Here is a 12718-nt window from a genome sequence, read left to right as displayed (position 1 = left end):
TTCAGATATTCGATATCCAGGCCCTGTAAAGTTTTCTTGTAATTAAAAAGTTTGGGAGCAATAGTCGATGTATATTTGTAGGAAATACAAGGTGTAGTCTTTAACTTGAAATATGGTGGAATACAAGACTGGACCCTTTTGTGATTAAGAATATTACTTATATTAACTGCGTCAATTCTTTTGTTGGCATATTAAAGTTTAAGGAAAAAATTCAGTAAAACGTGGGGGTTTGAAAAGCCTTTGATTTGCAATATCCATAATAATAGATCCGAGCCTATATTCTGGTGTCGAGGAATCAAAAAGTGGACTTTCCTTGAACTTTTCATGATTTGAGTGAAAAATTCTCTAATGGGACGTAAAACAACATGTACAATCCATCAATCAATCTTTTTTTTCTTTTAAAGTTGTTAATTCTAACTTCAATTTAAAGTTGGTTTTAATTGGTGCAGTTTTTGTTATAAAGAGTATTTATGTATTGAAGTCCCGGAGGAGTTGGGATTGTTATTATTAACTGCTGTATTTGTGTGTGTGTGTGTATATATATATATATATATATATATATATATATATATATATATATATATATATATATATATATATATATATACGCAGAACAAGACCCATTGGTGTTTTCTGCAAGGTTTTGAAATGCACTAATCTTGCTAAACATCAAAGGTTTGCTTCTCAGGTTCATAAACTTAAAATCTCTAGGACCTTTTCTTCAAAGTAATTGAAAATTCAAGGCAATGAAGTCAGCAACTGCAGTATTTCAAAGCAGGCCCGTAGCAACCCTTCATAATGGTGTTAATTTCGTTAATCTTTATATGAATTTAGCGCCTTTCAGAATTGGTGTGCTTAATACGAGATGTATAATAAGAGCCGTTGTGACATGAAATGTCAAATATTGCGAGGGAAAAAATGACAAATTTATTTTAAACGTTCAATTGTAATATTTTTACAATAATTTATTCTTTTTAATGAAACTGAGCTAAAACGATATACACTTTTTTGTTCCTAGAGCATTGAAAATGCATAAACATGTAGTTAAGTTCCTACTGTGTATTCAAACGTGCAGTGAAAAGGTTTCGTGTGTGTTGTAGGGTATTGAATGTTGTAGGTCTAGGAATTACAGTTACTGATGTACATCTTTTTTTCAATGACTATATTAAGATTTCATTTATTTAGTTAAATATTGTTATAATTGTAATTATATGGATGTTATGTAGCGAATGATGAGTGAATGTGGAAGGAAAAAAAAGTCCTCTCATGGTGAATTGTGTATTTGTACTATAACTATGTAACTAAGTGAACCCAGAGCTCAACGCTGGCACTAAGGTTTACTTTGACATGTGATGGGACAATTAAAAAAAAAAGAAAAGAGTAATGCATATTTTCTTGACAAAGTAAAGAACAATGGAAGAGAATACAGTGAATGAAATTTATGAATGAAGCGTTACACGAAGAATTTATTTATATGCGACGACTGTATAAAATTACGCAATTTGAACACATTTGAATATCAGAAACTCTAAAACTTTCATTTGATTTATTATTTTAACGTATTTTTACTTACAGCTTCTCAGTTATACTTCTGTATATACATATGGATATATTCATTAATTAACACGTCATATTTGTCTTTTAACCAGCTAAAAAACAGATACTAACTAGTACTTTCCTAAAATACACAATACTTGAAAGCTTACTAAGTCGGTATTTTCATCAGGAACTTGACTCTTTCTTGACAAAGTAATAAATAAATTGAAATTATTCATTTAAAAGAATTAAACAGATATTTAAAAAATTACTCCTAAAAACTTATTAAATAATGAACAATAGCAACTGCATAAAGTCAAAATCTTCATTAATGAATTTCTGTCACTGATATAATAGTCTTTAGTTGAATGTTTGTAGCTTTCTGTCATTTATCTGTTATCACTGAAATGAAATAAAATTCTTATTAATCATTGTACACAAAGAAGCCATAGTTGACTGCATTGCCGCTACTTTCAGGGTTTACTCCGGTATAATCACCTGTTTTAGTTTAACTGACCTTTCAAAATTTTCATTTACATTCGTTTCCTTTAGTGCTAGAGCAAAAACGTTGATCATGTGTGATGAATGGAATTCCCATAAATTCACGTGATAAAAAAATGGTGTCAAGCTAAAAGCGAAGGTTTATTATATAAGCAAGAGAAGTACAGAAAGAAGCTCCAAGGTTGTGCCGTACTCAAATGTATACATTATTCGAACACCATAATGCTAATAATAATATACAATAGAGATAAAGTCATCATTTTATTATTTTTGAGATTGCAAACATATTATTTTTACTCGGTTTCCTCTCTTTTTGTCGCCAGTAATTCATGACTGCGATTCCTCTGAGAAACAACGGTTTGAGATGACACTTTTTAAGTGTGTGAGCATACTTTAGCTTGTTTAAAATCGCCGTTATTTCGCATGACAATTTTATCACAGATTACTCAGTGTTTATATCTCTTCAATACATGGTTTGAAAATGCGTATATCTTTGTATGTGTGCAAGATGGAATGTTTGAATCCACTTGCACAAGTTATCAATTCTGGTTTTCAATGAAAAAAAAATCAAAATCAAAATATATAGATACATTTATACAACCTCAAAAACAAATTTACAAAGAAGACATGTATATATTTGTTAGATATCCGCACATAATTATTTTGATATAAACGAGTATTACGAATGGATGGGATGCATGTTCGTGTGTTGACTTCTTTTTGACTTGTGCTTATCTTAAGGGGATGAAGGACACATGGTCACATGACTTTGTTAAACTACGTCATAGTCTCCATTTATATAAGTGCAAAACGTGTAAAGCATCAGTTCTTGTAAAAAAATTGACAATTTTTTTCTTTAATTACCATCTTATATTAAAAAAATAAAAAGTTTAACATTCTTGTAAACATTATCAAATTATGAAAAAAGATTGATCCACTCCTCTGTTTCTTTAAACTGCGCGTCCAACAAGTCGGTGACGTCATACACGATCTGCTAGTACAGCAAGATCATACTCGGTGAATACAAGGGCGGTATTATTATGTAAAAACAGGTCATAATCAGTATATGATGAAGTATTTTGAGAAACGGGAAACACAAAAATTAATTTTGCATGGCTGATGATGGAAATCTTATGTAGGGATATCTTAGTTCGCTTATTTAGCTTACGTGTGACGTCATAGTTGGTTTTTCCCGTACTCGAGAAATGTAAACATGACAAGTTTTTGACCTGCTTATGTCGTCTTCAACAATGTCCTGTGCAATATTGAGGTCAGCTTCACCATTCGAAATTTTTACAGTTAATCAATAATTGAAGGACTTGCATTTCAACGTAAATTTAAAAATATTGAATGATAGGATTTTTTGTAAATTACGTTTTTTGTTGTTTAAGTTGTCTCAAAAAGTTCGTAATTTTCCCTATCCAGATGCAGTGTGATAGATGAAACTTGCCTTTTCGAATTTTAAACCCAATTCATACTCTGAAATATTTTAAAAGATACATGTTCACTTACATATTTTTTATAAATGCTTTAAAAATCCAATTATGGACAGAGTAATGAGCCCGGCAACATGGAGAATTAAAACTCCACTTAGATACTGTAGCGCATAATATTTGTCAATCAATATCTCTAAAATAAGGTAAGAAACCTAATGATATAACTGCTTTAAGATATGTGGGACATACTTAATAAGAAATATACAAAATATAAAAAAAATTGAATGACAAGTATTTTTTCAGCTAAAGGTCCTTCTTCCCCTTAAATTAATGTGTGTAACTTTCTAGTTTTTATCGAAACAACAAAGTTTGATTAATCTCTGAAAAAATTTGTATATATATATATATATATATATATATATATATATATATATATATATATATATATATATATATATATATATATATATATATATATATATATATGCTTTGTCTCAAACAATATTATATCTTTCAAAACAATGATTGCACTTGATTGTACTTGTAATTACTTCCAATTTGCTTGTTTTTCATTGCTTTAAATGTTTTACTTGATGTTGTATTTCTTAAAATTTGGATGTATATTCTAAATGTACATATTTCACAATGCTTGCATGAGATTAAAAATATTGGATATCTGAAGAAAAAAAATTATATAGGTAAATGTAAAATAGTTTGTATATTATTATTGCTACAATACATATTTATCACGGAAGTTTCTTATTGTACCACTTATTGTTTTATTATCCCTAAATATATACATTTATATCTATAGTGAAAACACGAAAAAAAACCCTAATAAATGGGAATTTACTTCAACTTTACCATCTAACAAATTCATACCCAACTTTCTAAGGATTTTGGGTATCCTATGAACTTAAGATACTGTTTGGAAATAAAAGAGCTCTTCGGACAGACGCATGTGATGGTTGGTTCTCCCTACTAGTTATACTTTTAATTTCATGAATGATTCAATCGAATTTATAGTTAAATAGAATAAATGTTTACTTTAAACACATTTTACTGAATAATTTAACAAGGATTGGGAAACAAGCAAAACCTATGCACACCCTCTCCTTGTATAATAGGTCTAGATAAAGACAATAAATAATAATACTTGTACATGATAATAAATATGCTAATAATAAAAATAAAGATTCACAATCAAGTATTATTCATGATAATAAATATTTCCAGATCTAACTGACATTTGTCTGGATTTTGTCATAAGCTGCAAAATGTAACATGACTATTAACAATTAAAATCAAGCTATATTAAGAAGCTCAAAAATACATTGAAGCGTATATAAGAACATTTCAAAAATAATTCAGCGTTATCAAACATCTCGTAATGCTATATAATATTTTCTACAGTTACGAAAAACTAAATTGTGCTAAATATAAATCACTATTAAAATGGCATCTATTTTTATTTGTATTTGATAATTTCTTGGAAACAAAAATCAAACTGGTGCATGATAAACATTTAAATATGAATTCCTATAGCAAAACCACGACGACATGGTACCGACATATATAGGTCCTGGTATATAAAGCTTTGACATGCTCTGGAACACTTACAAAATTATGAGAACTCTTGGCATTTGGTTGTACGTGGTTGTGTTCACCACTGATCTTGGAATGGGGACGTTTGTCCCCCCTCACTTGACTTCTGAATTCCTTCAGAATCTGGGCATTGACCCCGGAGGGCACAGACCCATAACTCGGTCCATCTCACCCTATGTGCTACAGCTTTTTCTTCAGATGGAAGAAAAACAAGATGATCTGCGTATGTATTCAGACCGCGATCCAAAGGTGCAGTTTTATGATCCGGAGTCTCGTAAGTTATATTACATCATTTTTAAATTTTGTTTGCTTGTTTTGCGCTATAAAGCAATTTCTAATATTGCCCTTTCTTTTATGAAAGCACTCTTATATAGATTTTGCGATTTAAACTTTATTTTCCTATATACATTTTAAATGTTTTTAAAGTAGTACATGTACTTCAAACACTGGGAAATAAAAGTCCTTTGAAAATAAATGTTGAGATAAATAATTCAATACCTTTGTTAAAATTAACTATGTTTTAACAATTAACAGAACGTAACATTCAATACTTCGTTAATCAAAATGAAATATTCTAAACAATTAACAGAAAGTAATGAATATACATACGAAACTTATTTATGACAAGCAATTAATTTTTCATATCCTGATAAAGCTAATTGAATTTCATCGTTTAATTTTTCATTAAGAATGCACAAATAATTCTGGGCATATATTTTTGTTTAATGCAAACAATCCCTGTGCGTACCTCTCCCCCTTTACCTATGTCATGTTCTAAATTTTGAATTTACCGGGTGGGAGTAAATACAAAATTTAGAACATGAAACCTACATGAAAAATAGAACAATCATTAACATAAAATCAAACTAACAAGAAGAAAAGAAAATTTTCGAAATAACAAGTGAATTCTTTAAAATAAATTCAATCATCTTAATTTTGTAGTCACTGGACTGCTTCTGCATAAAAGTATTACTTTTCCTAAATAATGTACGTTAAACAAATAACTATTGCGAAAACCAACATATTGAAATTCTGTTGACAGAAAGGGAAACAATATACAAAATATACAATTAAAGTAAGTCGAAAAAAATATCATAAAACTTAATATTTACATTCAGCATGTATTTTGTTATATTTACATTTGCAAATGTTTTCTTTTATATTACACTATTAAAAGCAACGCGTATCTATTCAAGGAATGAATTAAATAGCTACCTATTTTATATATATATAAACTGGGTTGGGGCAGTATACGCTTTATAAACCGCGAAGCTGTTTATAAAAAGCGTAAACTGTTCCAACCCAGTTTATACCGTATAAAATAGGTATCATTTAAATTCATTCCTTATAATTTAATTTTCATTCATTCACTGTAAGAAAAAAAAAGATAATTGCCCTTAAAAATGACTTCAATTTGTACAAAATTTGATTGTAACGTCAGGCGGATCGATACGTTTTTGACGCAAGTCTTTGTGGCGTAGGCAACCCATTTTATACGATATAAAGTAAATTTTGTATCCAACCAAATACAACGTTACAACCAGAATTAAATTATATCCGTATAAACACGGGTTCCTCGCGTCATAAATGTTCGACGTAATTTCTCAGTGACGTCATAAAGGGTCGACGCGCAATCAGTGGATCAAACACGTTCCGTTGGGTTTGAAAAATAAAACGTTTCATGCGATAAAGATTATAATCAGGCAAATATAAAATATAAATGTCACAAATGTAAATATAAGTAATAAGGTATCATTTTAAAACATCTATCGGGCTATAAATACGGGTTGGTACGAGATCAAATTTGTCATAATGCCCTTCGGGCTTTTTGATCTCGTGACCAACACGTATTTATATCCCGATAGATGTTTAAAAATGAAAACTTATTTCTTGAATAAAGTGTGAGGAAAGCTATTCAAAACACCATAACACGGACAGAGGGTTAAAAGATTAAAGTATGCGTTTTATTTTGACGTCACAAGCGTTGAACGCCATGGAAGTGCAACGTCATAAGCGAAAATCAAATTTCACGCTCACATTGAAAAGAAGCTGTTGCAAAGGCTCTTTCATTAATTATAACTTACCCAAAGGATGATACAGGGATTTTGAAATAAAATCAGATTTGCAGTCAATGGAAGGAGTTAAAAAATGTAAATATAAGTATTGATTCAACATTTTTTGAAAGAGATAGTCTCATAACTGCAACGGTGTGTGCAAACAAATTTTTTAAAACGCGCGTTACTCAATTTGTTTGCAGTTATGAGACAGTATCTTCAAAAAAAAAAAAAAAATTCAGTGCTTAAACAAGGGAGAAAACTGATTTTATATATATGTAGATAAGATCGAGATTTATTATATTATACAATAATGTTAGTTCCAAAGTGATAAAAATATGCAGATTATATATAAAAGTCGTTAATGTGCACTTCATTTGTGAATTCCAAACTCACTTTCACTGAATGTTAAATCAGTGGTACCTTAAGAGATTCATTTTCTGAAAGTTAATTAGTAATGTAAATGATATAGTGAATTTTAATTTTTTTTTCTGATTAAACGCATTCAATTTTTTTGTTACTCTTATTCCGCATACTTAATGATGAACAGTGATCGATTCACTGAAAAAAGACGCAAGACAAATCAAAATGTGGAACTAGTCGTTTTAAAAATATCACTGTCCATTTTCCACAAAAATGAATTCCAGACAAAAATAGAAAATAAAACACCCGTCCCCAAAAAACAAGCATACAGAGGCCTTAATTTAAAAACTTTATGCGAAAGACAGGTAAATATCGATAAAGACAGGTAATTTAGCCTGCATTTCCCGAAGGACTCTAAATTGTGTTGTTAGTTATGGATGCTGTCATACTTCAAATATGGAAATTCTACTATTTCAGTGATGACCACGGTGAATTATACAAAGATTGCATGACGTTGTGAAAACTTTTCAAATATTAAAAGGCATAAATGTATTTTTGCATATTGGAGATTCTTTATAAAAAAAACAAACAAACAAACAAACAAACAAAAAAACATGAAATATACAAAAGTGGCAGTTTCTTTTTAAATCAATTTTCATCGCAAAAAAGTTTTAATTTAGAGAAAAATTTTATTCACATGTGTGAAATCAGTTAAATCAAACAATGATACAAACTAATGCGTTTTTTTTCAGCTAGTTGCCAACATGTAAATATAACGTATTTTCACAAACAAGTAAAGTGTTTTCTGCCTAAGAGGAGTGATAACTCATACCAATAAATATCAATACTTAAAGAATTAACAATGATATGTACATGAGAATCGTATCAAAAGAAGGGACTATACAGAAAAAAAATCAAAAAGGTTATCTGTCATAATTCAAGATTATATATTTTTTAATTTTTCATGGCCAGCATTTGAAATCTTATTATATAACAAATAATCATTGCTCATGTCTCTGAGCCGATTTTATTAATATTTGCATGTAGACTTTACTTACTCGCTGGAGAGAAAAGAGCGCGTGTAAATTTTGCACTTACCTGGCATAGTGTCAGAGCTTGTTTAACAAATGTTGTATGTAAGACATTTCAACATCCACAAAGAAAAATTTTGGACATCTGTAAAATTCGTCCGTACAGTGTACTTATTGTACTTTTTCTGTAGAAAAAATAAACTGCGTACTCTCTTTAAGCAATTCCAACATTTTCGACCAGAAGTTCACTTTTAATATATTCATATTTTTCAGAAATAATTGAAAAAAATTGTACGATACAGGATTACCATAAAACGTGTCACTGTTTCAAGTTTTATCATCTTTTTATACAGAAACCTCTGATGGTCTCATTGAATTTGATTTATCGAGAGCGCCAATTAACGGAAACGTGACCAAAATAGAGCTCGCCTTCACGGGACACACTCATCGGCTGTTCTCTATCCAAATTACATCGCCATATCGTCCAGGGATCAGTAAGTTCTTATAGATTGGTATTTCATACAGTAGATAATTATTAAGCAATGTTGAATTATCATATCAAAATATTTGAGATATGTGTCCTGAACCTCACTGTAGATGACAGAGGCCTATCTTTATTATAGCCTCCTGTTATCTTGTTCCTTAATAATCAAACTTGTTATGGTACTGTCTTGTTAGAACACTTTTTCAACCCTACCATTAACAAATTCTGTCAAAATTCTGATGCTGAGTTTACATAGACACTTCGACGTTACCGCTTCCCCACCAGTTTCTTTGTAAGTACTGCTGTTTTCCGTTATTTTCCGTTGCATTGGTTATAATTCTAAGCAGATTATCTGCAAAAATCAATTTTTATTCAAGATTCAAACTGTTTTATTTAATCTCCATGTGTTTGCCTTTTTTGGATTTTCTAAGATTGTATGAGGGGAGAGTATATTTGACACAGAGAGAGAGAGAGAGAGAGAGAGAGAGAGAGAGAGAGAGAGAGAGAGGGAGAGAGAGAGAGAGGGAATTAAATGTAGTCAATAAACGACGGAGGTCTTGATCTTATCTACATCGAATGCAAGCTTAAAAGCAGGATGGATCAGAAGACTTTACAATTAAAAAAATCCACGCGTATAAAATTTCTAGATAACGCATTAAAAAATTAATTGGATACACTTTGAGTATCTCCTAGTCAGGAATATTATATGAATCCGAATCAATTCAATATTTTAAATAAGTTTCCAAAAATTAACTTATATATTTTTGTCGTTTTAACAATAGTAAATTTCTAACACCACCACGAATGAAATATATGGAGATAACGAACAGTATTCAAGCTCAAAAGTCCATTAAAAATACAAAATAGGAGCAGAGCAAACAAGGACCTCCAAAACATCAGAGGTGGGATCAGGTGCCGTGGAGGAGTGAGCATCCCCTGTCGACCGGTCACACCCGCCGTGTGCTCCTTGTCATGATCGGGAAATAACGGAAAAATCCGTTGACAATTCAGTTTGTAAATAATGGTCTAACAATTTGTATGAAAAACGCCAGTCAGCATTTGACTATAATGATAAATTGTATGTGCTGACAAGGTCATTGTATCCACCATAGAACTTACGAAATGATGACTGAAAACGAGACTGCTGATATTCTTGTTTCATCAACTGTTTGTCAATAATTTACCTCGTTTTAGAAATTGTACATACGTAGAGCATGCTCTTGCTTATCGAATCAACTGAGAGATATAAACCCTGTATGCAGGTATTGAAGGTATATTGCTGCATAAGTAAGGGAAGTTGACGATTGAAAAGTTAAAGTCATCACGTTTATCATAAAGCTTGGTTGTTAGATTACCATTAACGTCTTTTTCAAGTAAAATATCCATATATAAAACAGATGTGCCAGACTCTGTGGTATCTTTTATCTCAAGCTCACCAGGATATATAGTAAACTTATGGTTAAACAGTCCTCTTAAACAAAACAATAAGCCACTTTACCAAAAAAGTTGGGCAAGAGTGGTATTTTATATGTAAAAGATCTGTTTACAAGAGAAGGTATGAAAGATATAAATGATTGATTGATTGATTGATTGTATATTGTTTTACGTCCCATTCGAGAATTTTTCACTCATATAGAGACGTCACCATATACCGGTGAAGGGCTTCAAATTTTGACCTTTACTCGGCACTCAGGGCCATTGAGCAGTGAGGGATCTTTATCGTGCCAACGCCTGCCGTGACACGGGGCCTCGGTTTTTAAGGTCTCATCCGAAGGACCCGCAACTTTCACTTCAAAGTGCCGAGCGCATGGCGAAGGAACAGTTGCTACCTATTTTTTATCGACTTAGGTCTGTCGCGGCCGAGATTCGAACTCACGATCTCCCGATCACGGAGCGAGCGCTCTACCGAAAAGATATAAATGATGTCAAGGACATCATTGAATCAAAGATTAAATACTTAATAATGCGAATATCCAATAATATAGAATTAGGCATTTAAAAACCTAAATATAGATTACAACAATGTAAATAAAACAAATATTCAAAAGTCACACTTTTACTTCTACGGAAAAAATAAAAATCCAGAATTCGAAAAATCGTGATTTTATTATAATAATCCGGTTTCTAAAAAGGTGCAAAAGCCAATACTGGAAACGAAATGGTCAAAAGAATTTAAGATGACAAATGGTCAAATGGAAAAAATGTGTACACAGCTATGAATGATTTCCAATGTTTTTGATAAGTAGATAGCAGAATTTAATTTTAAACTTTTACGTAACCAGCTGAATTGTAATTCAATGTATCTTTGTTTTTAAGGATTTTTTTATGAAGTTTAGGAATGTAGATCAAACACACCTTGGTGACTGGAATGTTAAAAATATTAAAGACTGAAATGTGATTTTGAAGAATCTCATCCTCAGAAAGTGAACAGCTAGTATAAGTAGGATTTTCAAATTTGGAATTAAAACCAAGTTACTCTAAAATACAGCTATAATAATGAGCCTTACAAAGACGATATTATTACAAGCCTTGTCTGCTGGAAACATAACATATTGTTCACGTATAGTCTCTCTTATTCTTTTAGCACCACCGATTTAGTGAAAACGGAAGAATAGATCGTTTGCATATTTCTTTTTAACTTTCTAACAATGTAAAGGATCAATTAAAGTATATGTATGCCAATTCATGATAAATTGGTCAAAACTATATATAGAAAAAATTGTTTCAAAGAACCTAGCTTATTATAAACGCTTACTTCACAGATGTTCTTTGTTTATTTATTTTTTTTATAATTTGTATTTCCAATATTTCAGGGGTGAATTCCTTTCATACAGGACAAGGACACGTGGCTGACGTCACAATTCTGGCTATAGATCAGGTGTTAAATACAACATTAGAACTGTTTGTCTCCATCAGTAAATCAACTCACCAGATAAGACATCTTAATCCGATTTTGGCGATTTTTCTGGATATAAATGTCTCTTTATTGCACAGAGATCGGCGGAAGCGATTTGTGCCTAGTAATGGAAATTCTACAATAAATATGGAAACAGCTGAATCGCGAAAATACTGTCGTTTGAAGGAGTGGACAGTAGACTTTAGGGATATGGGATGGTACGAAAAATTTATTCTGCATCCAATAACATATCGAGCGAACATCTGTGCTGGAAATTGCCCGGTGGCTCCAATGGATTCCTATTTCAACGCCACAAACCATGTACTCATAAAGTATGTCCTGGAGAAGAGACTGTGTTGTTCCCCAATAGAATACATGTCACAGACTTTAATATTCGTGAGAAACAGCATGACGGTCGTGCAGACGGTTAGAGGGATGTCGGTGTCACGTTGTGGCTGTCGTTGAACATCATTCAACTGTCCGAGTCGAGCATGTAATACATATAGGATCTCCCATGGTTTGTTCTTTTATGGACATTGCGTGTTGCTGGGTATGTCTAGCTAAATAAAATGGATTATCGGGTTTTGAAAAATCATCGGGTCTTTCTTCTGAATATTTTTTTGTATATAGCAACAGGACATCGATCCGGCGCGTCAGTATTTGCCCACATTTTGGGTTTGACTACTCGAACATCCCTTGGGTTTACTCCTTGTCTGGTTTTTGATTGGCGTTCATTAAATGTTAAGTATTCTACGCCAGAAATATCAGTTTGCAAACAAATGTCAGCCCACGACATGGATCTGTGTTCATCT

General features: G+C 31.5%; 1 protein-coding gene across 1 annotated transcript; it reads left to right on the top strand.

The window, feature by feature from the left end:
• Nucleotides 1-5107: 5107 nt before the first annotated feature.
• On the top strand, nucleotides 5108-12501 carry LOC133189539 (uncharacterized). Its single transcript, XM_061324897.1, has 3 exons — nucleotides 5108-5352; nucleotides 8880-9020; nucleotides 11824-12501. Exons 1-3 carry the CDS (start codon nucleotides 5154-5156, stop codon nucleotides 12369-12371), a joined length of 888 nt encoding a protein of 295 aa, XP_061180881.1. The 5' UTR covers nucleotides 5108-5153; the 3' UTR covers nucleotides 12372-12501.
• Nucleotides 12502-12718: the final 217 nt, after the last annotated feature.

Source organism: Saccostrea echinata, unplaced genomic scaffold, assembly GCF_033153115.1.
Source record: "Saccostrea echinata isolate AGI-Se365-2 ecotype Australia unplaced genomic scaffold, CSIRO_AGI_Sech_v1 ptg000019l, whole genome shotgun sequence".
NCBI classification, from domain to species: domain Eukaryota; kingdom Metazoa; phylum Mollusca; class Bivalvia; order Ostreida; family Ostreidae; genus Saccostrea; species Saccostrea echinata.
The sequence above is the reverse complement of the archived record's forward strand: the minus strand, read 5'-3'. Positions and strand labels throughout refer to the sequence as shown.